Source organism: Leptopilina heterotoma, unplaced genomic scaffold, assembly GCF_015476425.1.
Source record: "Leptopilina heterotoma isolate Lh14 unplaced genomic scaffold, ASM1547642v1 Lhet_57, whole genome shotgun sequence".
Lineage (NCBI taxonomy): Eukaryota > Metazoa > Arthropoda > Insecta > Hymenoptera > Figitidae > Leptopilina > Leptopilina heterotoma.
In genome coordinates, this window is record NW_025111127.1 from 1,169,914 (window position 1) to 1,196,328 (window position 26,415).

Sequence of the window (26,415 nt, forward strand, 5' to 3'; positions counted from 1 at the left end):
ACGTTTATCCTTTGTCGTGCCAGCATGGAGATTTTTAAAGACACTTATATTTTAATAATTATCAATAACTATATTGATGTATTAAAAAATTTCATCGATAAAAATTGAAGCTTTTGAGTTAATCTTTCATAATATTTATTGAATAATTAAAGATAGTTCTTTTTTTATAAGTAATAGTACTTTAAAGTTTGGTACTCAGAGGTTAAGACATATTGAATTGCTGTTTTCCAGCTGTTAAATGTTGTTTTCCACTAAATTTGTGTTAAAAAATTATCGTTTTTTATAAAGGGTATAATAAGTGATGTTTAAATAATATGTTTGTCCAATGTTAATATTTAAATGTTAAGTTATTTAGAAGATATAAGTCAAAGACATGAAATTGCCCACTTTCAGGAGAATCACCCATATAGGAATTTAATACATTTTGTCATTTGACAACTGTCAAAAAATGTCAATAAACTTAAATTCCATTTAAACTTTAATCCATCTATGGCACGGGTCAATATTTAGCAAATGGACTGTTCTTGTGCACAGCTCATTTCTTCACATTCTAAAATGAATTTCAGCAGGCGACCTAAAAAATTCCAACTTTCACAAAATAAGAACCTCCTTATAGATATATTCCAGTTTATGCAATTAATTTTTTAATTTTATATTGGACTGAAAATTGTAAACTAAGCAAAGAATCACACTTTTCATATAGAATAATCTGCAAATAAAGAACTTTATGTTTTCTAAATAAGAATTCATATAAATAATAAATTGTTTATACAATTGATGAATGCAAATACCTTAATTAAGTTTTTGCATAATTCTTAATATTTAGGCTAGTCAACTTTAAGAATTTTTATATAAATATTCAATGTGTGGTGTTGGTTGGCGTGGCAATCATTTTTGTGACTTGTGTCAAAACTTTTGGGGCTGCCGTCGCAATATCTTCTGTTACATTTTTCGTTGGTACGTGAAAGAAATAGAGCATAAAGCCAGCCGCTAATAGAAGGTGCAAGCCCAAGATTATAGAGACGTAAATATATTTATGTTTTCCTGAAAGTTGAAAAATACATCAATTTTATTTTTCTTTCTTTTTCAAAATTTCAGAAAATATCCTTGTCTACATTTGAGTTTAAAATTATTTCAATGAAGACTTTTTTTGAATGAAAAAATTTTTAAATTATTTTCAAATATGAGTTAAGTTATTAAATAAATAATGAAATGATTAGAAATATTACTTTATGTTTATATTGCTTACCAGACACAACTGGAAGAAGTGATAGAAGTAAGACTCCACCAGATAATACTGTAGCAGCAATTACTAAACCCCATTGTAACCAGCTATACTGTATTGTCCAAAGAAAAGCGACTGGCACATAAATTGACAAGGAATAGCCGTAGAGGCATAACAGTTGTAAAAGACCTGGAATTTGTGCAGTTTCCTAGAAAAGAAAATTCCATTTTTATACCAATAATGTAATTGTGAATAAAATAAATTTTAAGGGGCACACCTAGTGTGAGTGACTGAAAAAAACGTCGATTTTTAGAAATTTTTTTCAGGGAAATTATTGCATCTAATTTTTTTTAAAGTTTTGTACATGTATATTTGTATAAATAGTAAACATTTTGTAATTTTTGCAAAGAAAAATATCTTTTTTTTAAAGAGTTATTCGCTATATCCAAAAAAAACCAGTTTCTCCACTGCTGCAGTTATTGCGGCCTTCTGAGTGACTGAAATCAAAAAAAACCAAAAAGATTATTAAACTAGAAGATATTTGCCATACTATGAGGCTCCAGTTTTTTTTTTTTGGATGAAAAATAAAATTTTGGGATGCCAAAAACTATCGGATTTTTTAGGCGAAATTTATAAGCTTTTTTCAAAACTCCGCCATTTTGTTGCAATTCAATATTTTTTTTCGTCCGAGGGTCATAGTATGGCAAATATCTTCTAGTTTAATAATCTTTTTGGTTTTTTTGATTTAGGTCACTGAGAAGGCCGCAATCACTGCAGCAGTGGGAGAACTTTTTTTTCGGATACTCAGGAGATAGCGAATAACTTTTTTAAAAAAAGATATTTTTCTTTTAAAAAATTACAAAATGTTCACTATTTATACAAATATACATGTAGGGGAGAGGGCCCCAAGGTGGTCAGGGCCCTAAGGTGGTCACCCTAAGAAAATTTTTGTATATTAGTTAATATCTTCAAATGTTTTTTGTTATTGTTATTATTTGAGAAGACAAAGATTTTAGTAAAGTTTTGAGGTAAATAGTCGTATGAGTCTCTTTGTAACGTGAACGTCGTAAAATTTCTGTTTTTAAATGATCGAGAAATTTTTTTCTCAGGGTGTTAAAATCATCGAAATTAACCATTTTAAATTAGTAAAAATCGTTAAAATTATCTTTATATATCGTACAATAATATTTCAAATAAATATAATTAATATTGTGCTTTAAAAATTTTTTTCATTAACGTTTAAAAAATTGTGTCTTGGCCCTAAGGAGGACACTTTTTTGGCCACAAGGTGGTCACTTTTGATTTTTTATAAAAATGTTTTTATACGCTATATTTATCAACATTTATCACTGTGAATGTGAATTTTATCAATTTTTAAGTTTTATGATGAATAATAATGAAATAGAATTATTTTCAAAATTTTACCTGTCTAATACATACACAAAAAGTATCATTTTTGACGAAAGAACAAAGTGCAAAAAAAACATGTAATATGTTTCTGTGATCCTGAAAAACAATTAATATTAAATAAACAACCTAATAATACGTTTTTACATTTTTTTAAAACTTTTTTAGTGAATTTTTGTATGGTGACCACCTTGGGGCCACTTTTTTAAAAGTCGAATTTTCAACTTTTTTTAAAAAGTGCCATAACTTTTTTTTTATTAAGGTATTAGTCGCGTAAAATGGTTTTCGTCAGATTTTTTTCAAATTTTGCATACTTATTCCTGAAGTATTTATCTACAGAATGAGACCAATTTCATTAATTTTGACCGTTTCAAAGCTTCAAAAAATGAATTCAAAGTTCATACATTTTGCATGGAGGAAGCACCCAATGCATGTATTAATTTTGTTTAATAATTATTTATATGATAACTAATCGTCAGATTTTGAAATAAAACTACCAAAGTATTCAATTAGATGAAACAAGTAAATAGAAAAAACATGACATTTTTTGACCGCACCAAACTATAAATATATTGATAGAAAGTTAAAAAAATAACTAAATTATACGAATTTTCATACGAACAAATAGAGTAGGGAGTTAAACTGTCTCTCTCACTCTCACTGCCCCACTCTAGTAAGCGGCCCGGTAAACCTTTGGCCAGAGCCAGCAGCGCGACTACTACCTTAATGAAATAAAAAAAACTTTATGATAGGAAGTTAGGTAATAAGATAAAGTTTCAAACGCCGTATTATTGACCTTTATATATAATTCCATTTGAAATCTACAGTCGTTCAAAAGATGGGTGACCACCTTAGGGCCCTCTCCCCTACAAAACTTTAAAAAAAATTAGATGCAATAATTTCCCTGAAAAAAATTCCTAAAAATCACCGTTTTTTTCAGTCACTCACACTAGGTGTGCCCCTTAAAGCTTGTAATTGTTATTAAAACAATAGTTCTTTGTACAACACAAACTTACGATTCTACAGAACATAAAGGAAGAATATTAAAATTTCAACCTTTTTTCTAATTAATTTTGTGTAACCCCTGCTGGAAAAGTGTTACTTTTCTTTGACATAAATGCAGCACGAAGTGGTTTATTAAAAGTGTACTTTGCTGCACACTATGCATAAAAGTGCACTTTTTGTATACACATCAGAGCTCGAACTAGGTCCGCAAATCCCGTAAAAGTCCGTTTTTTTAAAAAAAAAGTCCGTAAAGTCCGTAAATTGTACAATATAATTTGGATAATTTTAGAGAAATTACAAATGATTGTAGAAATTCAATTATTTTCAAATTTAATAAAATTTTTCACAAAAATTCAATTATGTTCAAAATCTTTTTAAAATTCTCGTCAAAATTTCAATTATCTGTAGAAATAATAAAATTATTCTCCAAAATTCAATTATTTTCAAAAATTCTAAAGAAACTCTTTTCAAAATTTCAATTATTTTCAAAAATTTTCCTCAATTCAATGATTTTTAATAGGTATCTACTATTCTAATAAAATTTTCCAAAAGAATTCAATTATTTAAAAAAAAAATTTAATAAAATTCTATACAAACATTTCATTATTTTCAAAAAATAATAAAAATTTCACAAGAATTTCATTATATTTACAATTTTTTAAATAAATTTCTTCGCAATCATTCAATTATTTTCATAAATAATAAAATTTTTACAGGAATTCAATTATTTTGGTAAATAATAAAATTCTTATTAGGAATTAAATTATTTTGATAAATAATAAAACTCATTGCAGAATTTCAATTATTTTTAATACAATTTTAATCAAATTCCTCGAAAAAATGTAATTATTCTTAAAAATTTTATTAAAATTTTTCACATTTTCAACTAACAATTCTGTGGAATTAATTTTTTTTTTAGAAAGTTTAATTGCGGATTTGAAAATTGTCAAAGAACTTTTTCGAAAATTATTAAAAATAATCGATTTTAAGAAGAATTTTAGTTAAAAATTGTTGAAAATAATAATTGAATTGATAATGATTTTATCACTCGGTCATCTTTAATTATTATAAAACATGAAGAAATCGATCACATGAAGTTATCGATATCTTCATGTTTTATAGTTATGAAAATTTAAATTTCTAGTTTTAAGTAAAATGTTCTTTTATTTGACTCGGACTGGTTATATTTTTGTCAGCAATTGGTCCGTAAATGATCCGTATTTTGAAATACTTTCACTGGTTTGAGCCCTGTGTAAAGTATTTATACTGTATACTATAATTAACATAAAATGACATTTATTCATGAAAACAGTAAAAAAATGTCGTTTTTGGTTATTACAATAATTATTAATAATAATTACTTCAATTAATTCTCCTTGTGTACTTGGTTGATTTGCAGTCCATTTTAGAGCACCCCAGAGTGCAAGAGGCAACAACCAAGCATATAAGAAAATACATGTGGATGCACCGGATATGACATGAAAATCGTATTTCCAATGATACTTTTCGGAATTTGCAGTTTGGAAATAGTTGGCTATATTTCCACTCACAGCTATTGAAAAAACTAACGTGACACAAATCCAAAATGGCCCGTAAAGATCTGGGTTTGGTTCTATATGGGTTTTGAGGTAATTATCTGTCCAATGCGGAATCATTGACCGCTTTATTCTCTCAACAACATCCTGGGTATTAACATTGAAAAACTTTTGGTAGTACTCCACAGTCCAAAAATTACGTTGTTTCGGTTCTGAAAGTATAATTATACTATTGTAAAGTTTAATTATTCAACCAGTGCATTGATAGAAGAAAATAGAATTGATTGTTTTGCCAGTGTATGTATTGATAAAAATAATTTATTTTTATTAACTAACTGAAAGTGGAATAATTTAAAAAGGTATACTATTTATCTTAATACTGTCAATAATTACGACTTCAGGGTGGTCACAAGTTTCAGTTTATCAATTTCCCTGACAATTTACTGACATTAAAATTACTTTCCCTGACAAAATTCATTTTACAGGAAAATATGAATGTTTACGGAAAATGAGTAAAATTTATTAATTTTAATAATTTCTAAAAATTACAATTATAACTCTTCCTGAATTCAATTATTTTCTACGATTTTCAACTAAACTTCATCTCTGAATCAATTAATTTAAATAATTTTCCAAAAGTTCTTCTAGAATCCAATTATTTAAATATAAAACTCAATTTTTTATGATAGTTATAACTCTCCACAGTTTTTTCTTAAGTTATTAAGGTATAATATTTTCAAAAAATTATAAAGAAATTCTTACAATTTATTCATTTTTTAAAAATATTTTTAAATAATTTTTAAAGATAATAGTTTTTCAATTTTAAAAAATTTCCAAATAATTAAAATTTGGTAAAATCTATTAAAAATAATTGAATTTTTGAAAAATATAAATAAAAATGATCAAATTTTTGAAGAATTTTAATTATAAACAGGACCATGATTTCTCAAAACTTTTAATAAGTCCAAAAAGTAAATTTTCATAAATTTTTATTTACATTTTTCGAAGATAATTGAATCTTAAAAAATTATGATAAAACAATTCTAATAGGTAATTAGTTTTTAAAAATATTTTAATATAATTTTTCAAAAATAATTGAATTTATTAAAAAAAATTTTGTATACTTAAAAAAAACTAATTAATTTTTTGATGAATTTTAATTAAAAATTTTGAACTTGATTGTTTTCTCCAAAATGTTAAAAATAATTCTAAAATGTTATTACTTTTTGTATATATCTGAATTTTCAGAAATATGTACTTAATTGAAAATATTGAATTTTAAAAAATTAGAAGCTATTTTTCATTAATTTTCATTTTTAAATTTACATTTAAAGAATTTTCATTAAATTTATGATAATTCAATTATTTTCAAAATTTACAATGAAAATTCTTCAAAAGTTAATTTTCAAAAATTGTAACAAAATACTTGAAAGAAATAATTGTTTTCAATTAAATTTTACAAAATTTCAATTATTTTAAAAAATGATTCAAGAATAAATTTTGAAAAATTTGTTATAGTTTTTTTTCGCACTATAAAATGAAAATAATTTGCATTTTATGCTAAAAGATGAGGTATTTTGTTGCAATATTTGGAAGAAAAGTCAAAAAGTCGCAATTTTTGAAAATAAATCGAAAAATGGCTCAATTTTCTTAATTTACCCACCAAAAAAATTTGTTTTCTGTCATTTCCCTGATTTTACTTTTTCACCTTTTGCACCCTTTTTGTTAAATTGTCTCTACTTCATATATTTAGTTATTTTTTTAATTTATCAAAATGTCAGCTTGCCCGTATATTAAAATATTAAAAACTGTTTATTTTGACTGGCCAAATAGAGTCCCTTTTTTATTTGGCCTGATTTAGATATTAATTGTATATTTTTTTAGATACACTGGCCAAATAAGAAAACTAACTTATTCTGCCAGTTCACTGGCAGAATATTTAAACCACCTTATTTTGACAATTAACTGGCCGAATAGACACTCCGATTGAATAAATGCTTTTATCTGAAGATATTTTATTTTTGTTATTGTTTATTTGTAAATATCCATATTCATTTTTTCTTTGACTTTCTAAATATTTTAAACAAGGATATTATTTTTGAGCTTTATATAACTCTTTTTATTTTTATATAAATTAAGTGAATTTATTCAAGGAACCAAAAGTTTGTGCAATATTATAGTTTTGAAATAAATAACTAAGGATCTAAATTTTATTTGAATTAAGTAATATTCTACACCAATTTTTTTACATGGCCAAATAGGCAGAACGTCATAAAAATTTATTTTTAGGTTAGGATTTTAACTATTTGTCTTATATTTCAGTTATAACAAATACAACTCTGAAAATTTTTGTAAAATTTATAAATATTTATTCTAACGAATAATTTATTAAATTTTCTTGTTATAAAATATTGATTAATTATTAATAATGATTTAAATGGATATTTCACAAAGTATGTATTTTGAAACACTTGAAATCAGAAACAATATTCTTAGAAGGATAATATTTATAACCTGTAAATCGTAATTCTTTAATATGAAAAATTGATTACAAAACATTATTTACACTGTAACTTGTATAGAAAATTAGGAAAATAAAATATTCGAACCTTCTGTGCTAGGCATTCCTTCAAGATCTCTAACCATTTGATTTCCAGTAGGATCATTTGTGAAATTGACATAAGGCTGATGACCAGAAGTTCCAATATCTAATTGTGCTTGACCTGTACCTCCTGATCGATGAATCGGTGAATAATCTTGAAAAGAAATAAATTGTGCTTCAGGTGGATTCTTTTTCTTGTCATCCATGTTTGATGTTATGATGTTAAATGCCACCTGTCACTTTTAGATTGAGCGCGACTGCGCAACAGAATAGAAAATGACAGTGGTGGCACCTATAAACAAATTTTCTATGCATACTATATACCCATAGTGTTTTTAAGTAACTTTTACCATTAATAGTAATAATAATTATTAAATATCATTGCTAAATTTTCTTTCAGGTAGATTATTGCTGAAAATACATTCAGTATATTTACTTTTAAAGAATAAATAATAAATATCGACAAAATGTGGAAAATATTGAGGAACAAAACGGAAGTGATATCTGTGACGGATTAAAATAACTAAAAATTAAAAACAAACTTTTATTCAGTGCTTTACTTTTATAACATTTATCAAAATAATTTTTGACAAATTCAAATTAATACAGATTTATTTTTCACGCTATTCACAATATTTTAATTTGGCTTTGATTGTGAGAAGTAGTTTTTTAAACCTATATTATTTATACAACAGGACAGCCATGCTTTGTCCTTAAGGAAGTCATAAGTTTTATGTAAAAGACTAGAATAATAATCATGTTGTTTGTCAACTATCATGTCATTTATAAAAAATAAACTATGTAGAGAAAAATATTATTAATTAACTGCCAAATCTATAATAGACACTGGAAATACCCGAATGAGGACAGGAACACATAGAGGTTAGAATTTTTGAAAACTATTTGTCCTTCCAGCTTTTTTCTTAATTGTATACATTTTTTAAGTTAATGTTAGTTGAATAGTAATTTGTTGTTACAGAATTACAATAATGCTATATCGGTCTTGCAGTCTTCTAAGTTTTATTCGACAAAATGTCGTTTGTCACAGCACAGACCGATTATTCGTTGTGCACATTGGAGTGGCTAAAAAGCACACCAGTATTTTTATCACATCAAAATATGTTCACGTTATATCAAAAGCACAAAGTATTGTCAATAATAAAATGCCAGCCAGGAATATTGGCGAGCTACGATGGATTTATTCATCAGCCGCGAGATTTATAGCAGGAAAAATTGAAGAAAAATCGGAGAAGATCGTCGAACAACCTCTGAAGCAGAAAGTAATTGAACATGATAAGGAAAACTTGGGTAAAGTCAAAGAAAGAGACTTGGAAGTAAAAGTTGTTGCAAGCTTGGACGATATTGTCAAGAAAAATGAAAAGTTTCTTAAAGACAACAAAAAAGAAGAGAAAATTGCTGAAAAAGAAATAGCGAAGGATGATAATTCAGTTCCGAAAAAAGGTATAGATACTTTTAATTTTTCTTGATTAATTTTGTTTTCATTTTATTGTTCAAATAATTCAAAAATTATATTAATCTAAAAAAATATTATTAATGTTACTAGCTATCAATTCGCGCGCGGCTGATTTCTCACTCACTTTTTAAAATAAAATAAGCAATTTTAAAAATAATAGAACTCAAAACTGTTTAATTCACATTTTTTTTATTTATTCAGGGAAAAGTCAAGAATTTTTATTAAAAGTACTGAAAAAAATTAAATTTTTAGAATTCATAAGAAAATTCTGAATTATTGTGTCTTTTTTGTTTGACTCATAAACTATAAAGTTACCACGAATCTACTATTTTAATAAAAATATCCAAAGGAATTCGATTATTTAAAAAGAATTTTAATAAAATTGTACGCAAACATTTAATTTTTTTCATAAATAATGAAAATTTTACTGAAATCCCATTATTTTCATAAATAATAAAATTCCTAATTTTAAGAAACATTCGATTATTGAATAAATTATTTTTTTGTATTTAAATAATAAATTGAATTCTCGTAGAATTTTCTAGTAAAACTTGATTTTAAAATAAATTTTTATTTAAAATTTTAAATAATAATTGAATATTAAAAGTATTAGAGCGTTGTAGAATTTCAATTATTTTTAATACAATTCTAATCAAATTCCTTGAAAAATGTAACTATTCTAAAAAATTTTATTAAAATTCGCCAAAAGAATTTAATTATTTAAGAACTTGTTAATAAAATTCTTTATAAGAATTAAATTTTAAGAAACATTCGATTATTCAAAAAGCTATTAATTTTTGTATTTAAATTTCAAATAATTAAATATCTAGTTGAATTTTCTAATAAAAATTGATTTGAAATGAATTTTAGTTTAAATTTTAGATAATAATAGAATATAAAAATAATTTTGAAGAAGTTACAGTAACAATATTCTTATAATATATAAAATAATGATTTTAACACTCGATCCTTTTTAATTATTATAAAACATGAAGAAACCGATCACTCCGAGTCCAAAAAGCGAAACTTTAAGAACATCAGCTTTATAGCGATTGTAATCTTTCTTTTCTTTTTAAAGTGTAAAATATTCAACTTTAGTGTATTGTCTTTAGGAACAAAAAAGAGAGTGAAACTTGATTTGACTGCTTCGTCGCTAGAACGAAATTTCATTACACCGGTGAGAGCGATGTCGGATTTTCTACTGAAACCCTCAGACTTAGAATCACTGCCGAAAACAAAAAGGAGATCGCCTTATGAATTTGAGCCGCCAATCACTGTTTACTGGAGAAAGGATGTTGAAGCTAAGTAAGCGCAATGATAAGTAACGATAAATAAAAAACATTTTTAATTCCATAGTAAATTAGTTGTTATTAAGATAAGAATTTTCAAAATCAATTTTTTCATTTTTCTGTATGTTTACTCGGAAATGTACATAATTTTTCCAATCAATTAAAGATTTTTTAAATTCGCCAAATAACCCGGTAAATATGCACATTTACCGTAACATATACATTACATGTTCATAATTATATTGAGACTTTGACGAACTTTAGGGATGAATTTTATTTTAAATTGGTAGGTCTCATCGGGGACACGATATCAGTAGTTTTTGAATCTAATTTATCAAGTTCAACTATACTTTTCGTGTTTTAAAATTATACAAAAAAGTGTTTTTACAAAAATATTCAAAACAGTTTTTTGAGATCTAAGTCGATTGAAAAATTTAATTTATATTAATACTATATTTATAATTATACAAAATGTATAACTAGAATAAATTATATCGTTAAATTTAATTGGTAGAAACGTATTTTTTTATTTGCAGAGCATTAGCAGTTTGGGGATCTCAAGAAGCCCTCCTAAAAGAACTTCTGAAAAAGGAACTTGAAATTAAAACCTATCAGCAAAGTAAATATATTTAAAATTTTTCTTTACATAATTAATTACCTAGGGTAATGTCACATTGAGTGGACCGCCACTTTGAGTGGACCACCTGAGCTTTTAAGTTATCTGACAGCGGAAACATGAAATAAATAAAACGAATAGCAGCACCGCACCTAGAAACCGTAAGAAATTAAGTTCCGCGATAAACATGTACGTTATTGTTTGATGTAACGCATTTTTAAGAATACAAACCAAAAAAGAAGTCGCTCTTACAATGAGTAAAGTGATTCAGAAGTGTAAAAGTAGTGTAAAATTTAAGTTTTAAAAGGTAACTTATTTTTTTCCTACTACTTTGGACATTGAAATTGATTGTCTTAGTTTAATTAAGTGATAATTTTGACTCAAAAAAAAAAATTGTGGTGGCTGCCATAAAAAGTTGTATTTCACTATGAGTGGACCACTGTTTATAACCATGAGAGGACTGCCTGTTTTTTATATTTTTAATGTCAGTTTACCATTTTTAAGGAAATAAATTGACAATAAATTGGTTTGAAACTATGTTTTATGTTCTTTATTAATTTTTTTGTGATTAAAAATTAGCTATTTTTTTAAAGTCAATTGTTTTTTCCAAATAAAAATAAAACAAAGCTATTATGGTGTAAGCACTTACCTAGGGATCTAAACTAAAGCATGGAATAGAAACCTCCGATTAATTTGCTTTCATAAAGAATTTTTTCGAAAAAAAGCTTAGGCGGTCCACTCAAGGTGACATTACCCTATTTTATTTTTTTTACACTGGGATTACAAATTTTCAGTACATTTTCGACATCGGATATTAATTGTAAATATCCACTTCTTTCAAATTTAAATATTTTTTAACAAATTTAATTTTATAAAAGATTATTAAATTTAGTTGACGGCAAATAAGCCAGGATACAAGCAAGTTTATCATGTTTATATGTGGACGTTCGCATGAAAAGGGACCACTTAACTAAAAAAGGATCAAATTGCAACAAATTGATCTCAAAAAGAGAATCAAATAAGAATTTGATCTCAATTTTTGGATCATTTTGATCCAATTGGGGATCATTTTGACATTTTTAGGAAAACAGTGTTGGCACTATTAGATTTATCTATAATGGTCAAATTCCTTGTTAAATTTGGAAAATTTTAAGAAGTCTAAGTCCAATTTGGTGCAAAAATTACTGAGTTACAGAATTTTAAGTGGTAACACCACTCTGGAGTCAAAAAAAGAGACCTATCTTTCGTGATTTGTTTTGAGAAAATAAAAAATGGAATAGGATTTCTTTTTGGAGATTTTAGTAAATACATATTAAAATGTAAACATTTTTTTAAAATTATCCTGTATTAAGTCGTCCATTTTGAAATAAAATTTGATTTTTTTATTGACGATTCTGCCATGAGCTACAATAACAACCAGTACAACCATTTCTTTTTTTTTGATTCTTTAAAAAAAGGCCGCCATTTAGTTAATTTCTAAAATTAACCTTTTGGAAAAAACATATTGGAAAAGGTTCCTTTTTTCATTTAGTAACCACAAAAAAATTTTCAGAAAAATAAAAAATGAGTTTTTCAATTTTTCGAAAAATGGCCGTTATTTTGTTAATTTCCAATTTTTTTCAAATTTTCCATTTTGCAAAGAAAAAGTATCAAAAACACTACTAAAATCAAGAAAAAAAATTGAAAAATATTGATTTTTGTAAACACTAGAAAGATTAACAATAAAAATGTTCTTGTTAAACAAATTCTGAAATTGATTTGTGGAAAAATAAAAATTGTGACTTTTTCATGTCACAAATATTTTTATAGATAATTTAATTAAAAATTTTTTTTCGAGTTGCTTTTATTTGAAAAGGAAACTCATTTTTTACCCTGTTTTTTTACTTTATGGGTAAAAAAAGTATTAAAAAATTTTTTTTTTGATGATATTTTAAAAATTCTTTTTGAATTATCAAAATTGATTAAAACAACAACTCAGAAACAAATTGTAACTTAAATTATCTATAAAAATATTTCATTTGTTAGCACATGAAAAAGTCACAATTTTAATTTTTCCACAAGTCAATTTCAGAATTTATTTAACAAGAACATTTTTATTGCTTCTATTTGCTCCAAAAAAGCATAAAGCAGGGACAGGTCTCTGGTTGTAAATCTGCTTTCAAATTTTGCTAAGGGTTTTGAATTCTCAGTAGTTAATTTTTTACAAATTGCTATGAAGCCGGTGATATCGGTTGACTAACATGGGGGCATGCCAAATAGATCGACTGTAACTAATCTTGCATGCTTTTTACATTTCTTGAATGACTGCATACAAAGAGGCCAGGAAGTTGATACAATATATATATGGACAATTCCACGCAAGATTTACCTATGACCTTGAATATTCGGTTAAACATATTTTTTTCTCAATCTGTAAAGTTTTAAGTTTTAGTTTTCTTTCAACTTTTAAGAAATGTAAAAAAAAATTAATTTTTTTTAACTTTGGACCCGATTTTTTTTTATTTCTTTAAATTTATTTATACCTTATAATATACAGTTGTACAAAATTTTCAAAAATCACGTGCAAGGTGACGCGTTCTACGAAACGCCTCACAATGGGATTTTTTTACAATTTACTTCTCAAAAAATGTCTACAGACTAAAATTTTTAATCGATTTGAGTGATTTTTGTTTTAAATAAAAGGAGAACAATTTTTCAAGATATCCCTCCATGCAAACCGAAGAATATTCAATTGTTTATAATTTTTTTTAAAAACAAAAAGTTAACAAATTAATTGTGTACTTTCCGTTAAAAATGAAAGATTATTTTCTTATTTTGCTACTGCACATGTCCTAAATCAGTTTCAATTAATATAATATATGACCTCCAGATAAATAGTAAATAATAAAATAATTTATCTAAACTGTTATAAACAATAATAGTTAACAAATAATGAGCTTTGGTTCCTCTGCACCAAAAAGAATTTTTTTCATAGTTTTCATTGAAGTTCATTGCAAAGAATGCTTGTGTCAAAATAAAACAATAAACATTTTGATATAAAATATATATTAATTGCATTTATTTTATTTTAATTAATTTTTTTATTTTAATTTTCAAAAACACAAGAAAAGAAAATAAAAGAAAACATTTAATACAAATATATATTAAATTGTTTATAGTTATTGAACAAACTATTTCATATATTCACTATTTTTTAACATATATTCTTTGTAATAAACTTCAATGAAAACTATGAAAAAAATTCTTTTTGGTGCAGAGGAACCAAGGTTCATTATTTGTTAACTATTATTGTTTATAACAATTAAAAATTGTTTTTTAACGAAAGGGAGATGTATTCATTAAATGAACCTAAAGTACAATATGAATATGAAAGAACGAAGTTTTTTTATGGAGAGGAACCAAAGTTAACTATTTGTTAACTAATATTGTTTATAACAGTTTAGATAAATTATTTTATGATTTACTATTTATCTGGAGGTCATATATTATATTAATTGAAACTGATTTAGGACATGTGTAGTAGCAAAATAAGAAAATAATCTTTCATTTTTAACGGAAAGTACACAATTAATTTGTTAACATTTGTTTTTAAAAAAAATTATAAACAATTGAATATTTTTAGGTTTGCATAGAGGGATATCTTGAGAAATTGTTCTCCTTTTATTTAAAACAAAAAACACTCAAATCGATTAAAAATTTTATTCTGTAGACATTTTTTGAGAAGTAAATTGTAAAAAAATCCCATTGTGAGGCGTTTCGTAGAACGCGTCACCTTGCACGTGATTTTTGAAAATTTTGTACAACTCATTAAACGCGTCGGCCCACTCCAAAACTTTTTGGAAAATCTTCTGTATATTATAAGGTATAAATAAATTTTAAAAAAATTTAAAAAATCGGGTTCAAAGTTAAAAAAAATTAATTTGTTTATAAAAAAAAATTTTTTTAAATAAAAAATTGAAAAAATTTTTTTTTTACATTTCTTAAAAGTTGAAAGAAAACTAAAACTTTCATTTCTTGACAAGTTTTTTCTAAACTCAATATTTTCAGACTTATAAGCTACTGAAAATATGTCTAGAGTAACAAATCAAAAAATTCGAAAATTTGGGCGATTAAACAAAAATAAAAAAACACGTATTTCTGTTTTTTCCATACAGATTGAGAAAAAAATATGTTTAACCGAATTTTCAAGGTTATAGGTAAATCTTGTGTGGTATTGCCCATATGGATCTTTCAAAAGCGTTTAAAAGCGTTTTTGTATCAATCATGATATTTTTGCTGAGTAGCTTGACACACTGCAGTTACCTTTTAACTTTAAAATTACTCTTTTAAACTACCTCAATGATAGATCGCACCGGGTCTCAATTGGAAATTTCAGATCTAGAATTTTTATTCCTGATCGTGGGGTGTCACAGGGTTCATCCTTTGGATCCCCAGTTTTTGGAATTTATATTAATGATATAACAAATGTTGTCAAATCATACATTTTAATTTATGCCGATGATCTGAAAATTTACCGATCTATTCTCTCGCCTGAAGATAATCTGCAGCTTCAGTCTGATCTTGACTGCGTGAAGGATTGCTGTTTGACCAATAAACTTTCTATTAATTTTATAAAATCTCACGTCATATCTTTTTATAGAGGTAAAGCACCAATCCTTTACGATTACAAGTTGGCTGATGTGTCTTTGGAACGTGTTTTTTCTACTTGCGATCTTGGTGTGACTTTTTCTTCTAACCTAACATTTAATGAACATATCACTAATACGGTTTCTGCTGTGGCGAGGGCTCTAGGGTACCTAACTCGTTCTTCGGGACACTGGGCTGAACCAAGTACATATCGATTATTGTTTAACACATTTATTAGTTCACGAACAGAGTATGCAAGGATAATCTGGAATCCCTACTACGATAAATATAACAAAGAAATTGAGTCGATTCAAAAAAGGTTTTTAAAATATATGGCTTTTAAGAAGGATGGTATATATCCAAACCGAGGTTGCGACTACTTATTATTATGCCAGCGTTTTGGTTTCATGACGCTAGCTGAACGCCATTTATTAACTGCGGCCACCTTTTTGTTTAAAATTATTAGGTCTCAAGTCGATTGTCCGTACTTATTAAGCGGAATTTTTTTTAGAGTTTCGAGATTGTCTTCAAGAAATGTTAAACCTTCTACCAATTAAACAAACAAAATATTGTCTCTTCGACTTCACCTATAGTATTTGCGTGTTACCATGTCAACAGGATGTTTGACAATATGCGTCCGGATTTGGATTTTTTTTTCTCTAATCAGTCAGCATTTTAGAGATGTTTAGTGCAATACACAGAGAATTTGCGATAATACACTAATATTAATTTTATTTTTTTTCTATACACACTTTTTGTATTCCTTAGTAACCCATTTATGGTCTTTTGACCGCGGGGACATTGTAAACAAATAAAATAAATAAATAAAAGGCTCAAAATTTCTGAAGCGTGCCACTGATTTTTCGATGGATATATTTTTATATTTCATATCAATAATTTTATAGTATTTTCGTACCAAAATATGACCCAAAAGTTGTTTTAAAATTTTTTTTAAGAGTTACCGTTTAAACAATGTTTAAGTATCAAGTCACTAAAACATTTTTTTCTACCGTTCTATTTGATGGATTTTAATAAAATTTGAAATGAGTAATAAACAATAACCCTGCTTTTGAACAAAAAATATTTGCTAAATTTTGTTCATAATTTGTTTAAAATAAAATAGCAACAATTATTATAAACAAATAGAAACAAATAAACTTCTCCGTCTAATTTCGTACTTTTTCTCGTCAATTATGATTCCCTGTTTTATCACGAGTATTTCGAAAAAAAAGTCAGTATATTGCATTAGGTAAAAAGTTATTAATATTTCTGTGACCGCGCACGCTGCGCTTTTGACATGCCACACAGTGGGATTTTTTTACAATTTACTGTTATAAAATGTCTACAGTCTACAATTTTTGAACGATTTAAGTGTTCTTTGTTTTAAATTGAAGGGAAGTAAATTCTTAAGACATCCCTCAAGGCCGATTTTTGAGATTTTAATTGTTTATAATTTTTTTTAGTTTAATCAAAGTTAACAAACTAATACAATTTTTTAAAAACGGACGTTTATTTTCTTATTCCGTTACTGCACTGATCTAAATCAGTTCAAATTAATCCAATATGACCACCAGATAATTAATAAAACAAAAACATGGTTGCCACACAACCTGGAAAACCTGGAAAACCTGGAAATAGCATGGAAATTGAAAAAGGGTATGGAAAACCTGGAAAAAGCATGGAATTTGAACGAATTTCTGGAATTTTTTTTGGGTTAATGAAAGATATTAAGAAAAATTCCATTCAACATGTTATTTTTCTTTAAAAATGTTAACATGCAATTTTCCCTTTTCCATGTTATCTTCTCTTTAAATTAATTTAATTTTTTTAAATTATTGACTAAAACTGTGAAAAATGTTGTTAAGATTGTTCTAAAAAAAAGATTTTTTACGATTGTCAAAATTTTTTGTTATTAATTGCTTTTTGTTCAAGATTTTGAACAAAGTTTAAAGATGAAAATTATTTAATTTAGACATGACTTCAATGTTCTAATTATGGCTGATTCTTCTAAAAGTGACATTTTTTATATCTCGATTAATTTTATAAAATCTACTCTCTAATAATATTATTAACCATTGTCATAGTAAAAATTTATTATTTATAAGAAAACTAAATTTTTATGGTTTTTTTCAAACTCTTAGAAATTTTTTAAAAATAGTGACAAAAAAATACAATGTTTTTTCTATCATTATGTGCATTTTAAAAATTTTTGGACCTCCGTTTCATATGTGATAAAAATGTTTAAATTTGTCTTCAGTTTAAGTTAAAATTACTTCACGATGATTAATGATATTTATATACATTAAAAATATTCTAAAAAAATGTGAATGCACATTAAAATAAAGTTAATGGTCTGATGTTTAATTTTTCTATATAACATTTATAAAAAAGAGGAATATTATTGCTTTTATAAATATTTAAATTTTACATATTGGCCCGAGTAAAATTCAAAGAAGAAAGACTTTAATATTTTCAAATTGATTTTGCACAACTTAAATTCTTACTTTTGAGTATGAAATAAAGTAGTTTCAATAGAAGAAACCATATAATTTAAAAAAAAAAAATTGAAAAATCAAATATAAAAAGTATCACTTTCAGAAAAATAAACATAAAAATGCCTGTGATTGTAACTGTTTAAGAGAACATTAATTTATAACTACATAATAATGAATATTGTTAACACTTTTGTAAAATACTTGTTTTTTCATCACAAATAATTCCTAAATTTCAACCTGGAATTTTTAATATTTCTAACCTGGAAAACCTGGAAAAAGCCTGGAATTTTGAAATCTAGATTTTGTGGCAACCATGAAAAAATAATTTCTTTAAATTGTTGTAAACAATTTATTAATTAACAAATAGATAACTTTCATTCCTCTTCACTAAAAAAGGTTTTATTTCGCGTTTATTTTTTCATTTAGGTTTATTTAAAGAATACATGTTATCCTTGTTTAAAAAATAACTTATTTAAATTGTTATAAACATTATTAATTAACAAATAGTTAATTTTTGTTCACGTTTACTTTTTCATTTAGGTTCATATAAAAAATATAACAATGTAAGTATAAGTACTTATTTTTTTTACTTTTTTTATTTTTTTTTACTTTTTTTTTTACTTTTTTTTTAAGTTTACAGCATATTTAAAATAAATAATTATACTTATATTCTTATACTTTTTAAATGAACCTAAATAAAAAGTAAACGTGAAAAAAAAATTTTTTGGTGGAGGGGAACAAAAATTAACTATTTGTTAATTAATAATGTTTATAACAATTAAAATAAGTTATTTTTTAAACAAGGAGGACATATATTCTTTAAATAAACTTAAATGAAAAAGTAAACGCGAAATAAAACCTTTTTTAGTGAAGCGTAATCAAAGTTATCTATTTGTTATTTAATAAATTGTTTACAACAATTTAAAGAAATTATTTTTTGTTTTATTAATTATCTGGTGGTCATATTGGATTAATTTGAACTGATTTAGATCATGTGCAGTAACGGAATAAGAAAATAAACGTCCGTTTTTAAAAAATTGTATTAGTTTGTTACCCAGTGTGCAAAGTTACAGAATAATTCTATAACTATTCCAGAACAAAAAGAACAAGTTCTGTAACTGGTGAGGAACAGGCAGGTCAAAATGTCGTCCCCCTGGAGGCACAAAATAGGAACCAAAGTCTGTAACAATTCTAGAACAAAACTAGAACATTGTTTTAGAACAAATATATAACAATTCTATAACAAAAACGATTTATCATAAATAATACCCTTAAGCAGAAATTTAATAGTTGCATAGAACAAATAAATGTTTATGAGTATGAATAAAAATATGAATAATTAATAGAATATATATTTTTGCAATAAGTTTTTAAAAAATATTTTTCTTATTTTCTTTAATAATTTAAACAGACTATCTTATTTATTTAAATTAATGACTAAATTATTATTATCATTGTTAATAATTATTTAAACTTATACTTTATGTAACAATATTCAGAATTATACACAGAACACTTCAAACTAAGAATGAAAAATTTCGCACGCACGGGGGATCGAAACCTAGGAGGACACAAGTCGAATACGCATACCGCATAGCCACGCAAGCTTGGAAGTGATTTTACTTCAACTTCCTTTTGAATTGTGGGACCGTTATGTGCAGTGCTAAAATTATAAATTGAAATGTAACATACTTAATAAAAAAATAACTATATATGGGGCATTCCAGGCCAAATCGGAAATTACTTTGCTTTTGCATCTTAAATTTTTTTAAAACATTTTCTTTCTTTTAGTACTCTTTGAAATGAGCTATCTTGAATTTTTTCAAATTTTTTCATAAAGCGGTTCAGGAGATACAGATTTATGAAAAATGACGTTTTTCACGTAAATTTTTTTTTTAATGCTTATAACTCGGTCAAAAATTGATCAAATTGGACGTTTTTATAATGAAAAGTTTTGTTTTCACACGTAGTTTTTAATAAAAATATTTTTGAGATGCAAAAGCAAAATAATTTCCGATTTGGCCTGGAATGACCCATATATGAGGCATTATTCCTGAACTGCCCCAAAAATAAAAAAAAGTTCTTGGATTTCCTTTATACTTTGGAAATATGTTACCCTAGTAGGTACAAGTTACTACACCAATTTACAGGTCCAACCCCCTACCCCTATCAAAAGGGTGGGGGGTTGAAATTTCAGCTTAAACTCGAACATGCGTTTTTTAAACATTTGTAGTTTCTACTTAAATTATTCGATTAAAAAAAGTAAGTAGTGTTTTGGAAAGGTTTTTTTGTGTACTTTTAAAATATTTTATTTATTTAATAAAAAAAAAAAATTTATGCAAAAATTTTTAAAAATAAATATTTTTTTGCAATTTTGTGCAAGTTCGGCAGTTTTTATTTTCTTTTTAATAATCTTAAATGAAAGCTTGGGATTTCCCCTAAAAGAAGCTATAAGTCTGAAAATGGGCCGAAAAAGTTTGCCAAAGATATAGTGTAATAAGTAAAATTTGTCCGTCCGCTCGCGCACTCCAGCGCGATGAACAGTGAAATTTTTTTACAATTTACTATTGAAAATTGTCTAGAAACTACAAATTTTATCGGATAATGATGTTCTTGGTCTAAAATTACTAAGAGATCCATCAAAGTCGATTTTTGAATTTTTATTTGTTTATTTTTTTCCTGTTACTCAAAAAGTTGACAAATTACAATATTTTTAGAAAAAATCATGTTTATTTTTTTATTTTTCCATTGCACATAATCGAAATCAATTTAAATTAGTCTAGTATCACCACCGGACAATTAATAATGCATAATACAATTTATTTAAATTGTTGCAAACAATGTTAATTAACAAATAGATTACTTCGGACCTTCTTCATAAAAAAAATTGTCTTTTTTGCAGACAAGTTTAAATTTAAGTCTAATTTAGTAAAAAATTATTTTAAAGTTAAAAATTATCATTGTTATTAACAATTATATAAACAATAATCAAGTTCCTTTTGTATTTGTAAACATTTTCGTCATTTTTTAAACTATAAATATTTATATCATATGTATATTTTTTCAAAAACCTAGAAAAAAATTTTGTTTGTTGAAGAAAGCTACTTATTTGTTTAAAAATGAAAATTTTTTTGAAAAAATATACATATGATATAAATATTTATAGTTTAAAAAATGACTAAAATGCTTACAAATACAATAGGAAGTTGATTATTATTTATATAATTGTTAATAACAATGATAATTTTTAGCTTTAAAATAATTTTTTACTAAATTAGACTTAAATTTAAACTTGTCTGTAAAAAAGCTAATTTTTTTTATGAAGAAGGTCCGAAGTAATCTATTTGTTAATTAACATTGTTTGCAACAATTTAAATAAATTGTATTATGCATTATTAATTGTCCGGTGGTGATACTAGACTAATTTAAATTGATTTCGATCATGTGCAATGGAAAAATAAAAAAATAAACATGATTTTTTCTAAAAATATTGTAACTTGTCAACTTTTTGAGTAACAGGAAAAAAATAAACAAATAAAAATTCAAAAATCGACTCTGATGGATCTCTTAGTAATTTTAGACCAAGAACATCATTATCCGATAAAATTTGTAGTTTCTAGACAATTTTCAATAGTAAATTGTAAAATAATTTCACTGTTCATCGCGCTGGAGTGCGCGAGCGGACGGACAAATTTTACTTATTACACTATATCTTTGGCAAACTTTTTCGGCCCATTTTCAGACTTATAGCTTCTTTTAGGGGAAATCCCAAGCTTTCATTTAAGATTATTAAAAAGAAAATAAAAACTGCCGAACTTGCACAAAATTGCAAAAAAATATTTATTTTTAAAAATTTTTGCATAAATTTTTTTTTTTATTAAATAAATAAAATATTTTAAAAGTACACAAAAAAACCTTTCCAAAACACTACTTACTTTTTTTAATCGAATAATTTAAGTAGAAACTACAAATGTTTAAAAAACGCATGTTCGAGTTTAAGCTGAAATTTCAACCCCCCACCCTTTTGATAAGGGTGGGGGGTTGGACCTGTAAATTGGTGTAGTAACTTGTACCTCCTAGGGTAACATATTTCCAAAGTATAAAGGAAATCCAAGAACTTTTTTTTATTTTTGGGGCAGTTCAGGAATAATGCCTCATATATATATATATATATATATATATATATATATATATATATATATATATATATATATATATATAAATTTTTTTATTACAAGTAATAATATATAATTATGCTACAAATAATAACAAATTTTAATTAATTAGTTAATAATAACAATTTATTATTGTATTTTTATGATATACCTATTAATTAATAATTGATAATAAATTAATTAAATATTTGATGTTATTGTTGGTGAATAATGTTTTTAAAAATCTTGAAAATTTATACAAGCTGACAGTGAAAAATTATTTAATTTTTTACGAATCATCGATACGAGTCTTTCTAAGTTTCTAAATTCAAAAGATTTTTTGTAATTCATGCAAAAACGCGGCTGCACTTTACACGGAAAGAAAGTTATTATATTAGTTATTATATTAGAAGTATTAAACTTTAATAAAAATTATACTATATTTAGTAAAGTTATATCAAATACACGAAAAATAATAATTCGGAAATAGTTCCTGAATTCGTTCCGAAATTGAGGATATGAGCAAAAGTCGGTAATTATTATAGAGCTGTTATTTGGAAGAAATGTCGAACTTTCAAAATAGATATTTAGGAATTATATGGTAAGAACTCGGTATTTATGTGATAGTTTTTACGAAATGTAGCGGCTGAGTATTTCAGATAGTCTGGACGGTAGAACTTCCGATGAGTTCGGGAAAAATTCAGAGGGTCGCTTCATATATGAAGAAGCTCTTATAAGGGCTACAGAATAGTTCCGGAAATTTTTGTTCGAAGAACAATTGTATTAATAAATATAATGTTTATTTATAAATGGCATTTGAATCATTATGACGTCACAATTTGTGCAAAGAATGTGTTCTAAAATTGTGACGTCATAATAGTTCAAATTCCCTTAAGTTTTAAACAGATTTTACTTATACATTTAAAAAAGATTTTATTTAAAAGTAGGATGTTAAAATAAAAAACCAATATTATGGGTTCTGATTTATTTCTGTTAAATAATACATAAAGTAAATGTAACATTTAATTAAAATTACATCCAAGTTTTTAATATATAGTGGAAACCGTCAGCTAATTTATTCCTTACAGACGAAATTATATTTGACGTAATCTCGTCTGTACCTAAAGCGCAGAAAGTATACAAATTATCATCGAAAATTTTAAAAGCTTGTAAATGATTATCAAAAAAACAGTCATCTAATCTTCTGGAAATAATTTTAAAAGTATTATTTTCAGATAATATAATTGTATGAACAAGATGAAACTCTGGTCCGTTTTCTGAGAAAATAGTTACAATAGTATTTTCTTTAATCTTTTGTCCTAAGTATTTTATGTATTTAGTGCAAGGAATGGCGTTAGATATAATGTACTCTGATACGAGAGAGTAAAATTCGTCGTCAACATTTTTAATATCGCTCACTCGTTTAACAATAAGAGGACCATTTTCAAATAATTTACAATTAATATCGTGATTCAAAAATCTGTAATTTAAAGCCATTTGGTGCTTAATCGCGATGCTTCTGGATATGTTTTTCTGCAAATAGATGCATGCGATGCAACTTTAGAATCTTTATGTTTACTTTCAAATCGTAAACAATTCACATTTGCTAGAGGTCCTTTGGTCTTGTCTTGTTTTGAACGTCTGAACGTCTTGATTAAGGTTCGTTAAAGATTCTTTAAAGCTTTTGCTTTCTGAGACACTGTCACAAGGTACAGCAGTTAAATCCAGCAAATCGGAACTCCTTTTAAGCGTGTTTATATCTGTTCGTCCTTCTGTTGACACCTTTTGAACAAGGTTAGGCGGCAAAGGAAAACATCCAAATAACGACTAAATAAATTAAAAATAAGGAATTAAATATATTATTACCATCGAGTATAAAATGAGTTATAACTTAACTTATTATTTACGATCGTTACCTTTGAATTTAAATTTGTACATGAAAATTTTTATTTAACATTCTTACCATGTCCTCGTACTCTTCCATTTGTTTTTTCTGTCAAATATTATAGCCAACATGCAGTACACATGCAAAGTAAATAAAAAAAATAAATAAATTTGAAAAAATGTTTAGCAAAGCTTATATTAAAATACCTTAAGCAATGTGAATAAGTTAAAATATACACTGAAAAAGGCCCAAAATTTTTTTTTTCAAAGATAGTACTTTCACTTCAAAGATCTGTATTATTATAACATAACCTTAAAAGTCATATTACCTTCTAATATATATGTGATATATAAGAGGAGTTCTCCTTGATTAGACGCTTGTAAATACTATTTTAGAAGAAATATAATTTCTACGACAAAATTTCGATAATATTATAGACCAGTCCTGTATTTCTCCAGGAATTTATTTACAATGCTGATTTTGAAAGTCTCACAAAAACCGTTTCGTAATTAGTTCAGAACGATTCAGATATACTTACATTGAATTTCTAAAAATTTCTGGAACTTTGCACAAATCCTCAATTATGGAACAAATTCAGGAATTCTTACAGAATTTATTTTTTCCGTGTATCGAAAACTTTTAACAAATTTTAATATAACTTTACTAAATTTTATATAGGTACGTTTTGTTAAAGTTTCACAGTGAAAAGAAAGTCTTATTTTAAAGCAGGAAAGCAGCCTTAAATTAAGATACAACATTTTTGTATCCTTTAACATTATAGCAGACAGTGCTGAATTTAAGACCGATCTTAAATTAAGATTTACTGTGTTAGTTTTGTTGATAGCAAAATTTTTCTTTGTCGCATTTTGTCCTACACTTGTAAAATACTTTTATAAAATTTAATAATAACATCTTTCCGTGTAGTGAAAATAAACACGAGTTTATAGTGAAAAAACAGTTATATTAAATTTTTGTAACAGTGTTCTAGAACACTGTAGGAACAATGTTACTTCAAAATTCTATAACTAATTTAGAACAAATGTTACATGTCTGTTATAGAACAGATACAGAACAACTGTTCCAGAACAAATTTAGAACAAAGCTCTAGAACTGTTCTATAATAAAATTGTAACTCTTATTCTAGAACACTGTTCTTTTTTTGGTCTAGAACAGTTATAGTACGTGCACACTGGGTTAAACTTTGATTAAACTAAAAAAATTATAAACAATTAAAATCGCAAAAACCGGCTTTGAGAGATGTCTTAAGAATTTATTCCCCTTTCATTTAAAACAAAGGACACTCAAGTCGTTTAAAAATTGTAGGCTGTAGACATTTTTAAACAGTAAATTGTAAAAAAATCCCACTGTGTGGCGTGTCAAAAGAGCAGCGTGCGCGGTTGCTATTTTAAGCAAATTATGAACAAAATTTAACAAATATTTTTTGTTCAAAAGCAGGGTTATTGTATATTACTTATTTTAAATTTTATTAAAATCCATCAAATAGTACGGTAGAAAAACCGAATTTAAAAATTGATATGTGATTTTTTATGCGTAGAAAAAACTTTATTTTCTATCTGTTTAAGTAAATTCACTAGATATGTGCATGTTAAAAAATATTTCCATCCAAAAATGTTCCAATAAACTGTCGGATTCGCACAAAATGCGTGTCGGGGAATTTTTATCTCATCTAAGGGGTCATCCATCTACCACGTGGACATTTTTTCAACACTTTTTGACCCCCCCTTCTCGTGGACAATCGTGGATTTTAGACGAACCCCCCCTAGATTGTCCACGTGGACATTTTTTGATGAAAGAAATAATATTTTCGTAGGTTCTAAAAACTTATAACTATAAAGGTTTTTATACCTCAAAATGGTGAATAATAAATAGATATTTAATCTTTATAAATAAGATCAGACTTTTGTCTGTACATTGCATAGAATTTGAAAATTCATGTTTAGTTTTTCTATTCGAGTAGTCAGAATTCCAAAAATGCCAATAAAAAAAATTATGTATGTATGTATGTATGTATGTGTGTATGTATGTATGTATGTGTGTATGTATGTATGTATGTATGTATGTATGTCTGTCTGTCTGTCTGT

At 25.9% G+C, this 26,415-nt stretch overlaps 2 protein-coding genes across 6 annotated transcripts in view; one reads left to right on the forward strand and one right to left on the reverse strand.

The window, feature by feature from the left end:
• Positions 1-118: 118 nt before the first annotated feature.
• Positions 119-8,014, reverse strand: LOC122508782 (protein YIPF1). Of its 3 annotated transcripts, none has more exons than XR_006302268.1 (5): positions 7,782-8,014; positions 4,999-5,384; positions 1,250-1,433; positions 792-1,044; positions 119-574 (listed from the first exon to the last, which is right to left on the reverse strand). XR_006302268.1 is itself a non-coding variant. In XM_043622326.1 (4 exons), exons 1-4 carry the CDS (start codon positions 7,978-7,980, stop codon positions 860-862), a joined length of 954 nt encoding a protein of 317 aa, XP_043478261.1. In that variant the 5' UTR covers positions 7,981-8,014; the 3' UTR covers positions 701-859. The 3 variants fall into 3 exon arrangements, 1 of the variants encoding a protein (XP_043478261.1); XR_006302267.1 differs by having other exon boundaries at positions 119-709; XM_043622326.1 differs by lacking the exon at positions 119-574 and having other exon boundaries at positions 701-1,044.
• Positions 8,015-8,127: 113 nt separating this feature from the next.
• Positions 8,128-26,415, forward strand: part of LOC122508781 (zinc transporter 9) — an 80,312-nt gene continuing 62,024 nt past the window's right edge. The window contains exons 1-4 of one of the 3 annotated variants that reach the window (XM_043622325.1): positions 8,128-8,656; positions 8,730-9,235; positions 10,361-10,553; positions 11,074-11,156. In XM_043622325.1, the coding sequence (XP_043478260.1) occupies positions 8,764-9,235; positions 10,361-10,553; positions 11,074-11,156 (748 nt within the window). In that variant the 5' untranslated portion in view covers positions 8,128-8,656; positions 8,730-8,763. The remainder of the gene's footprint in view (positions 8,657-8,729; positions 9,236-10,360; positions 10,554-11,073; positions 11,157-26,415) is intronic. The other 2 variants (XM_043622323.1, XM_043622324.1) reach the window with 2 other exon arrangements.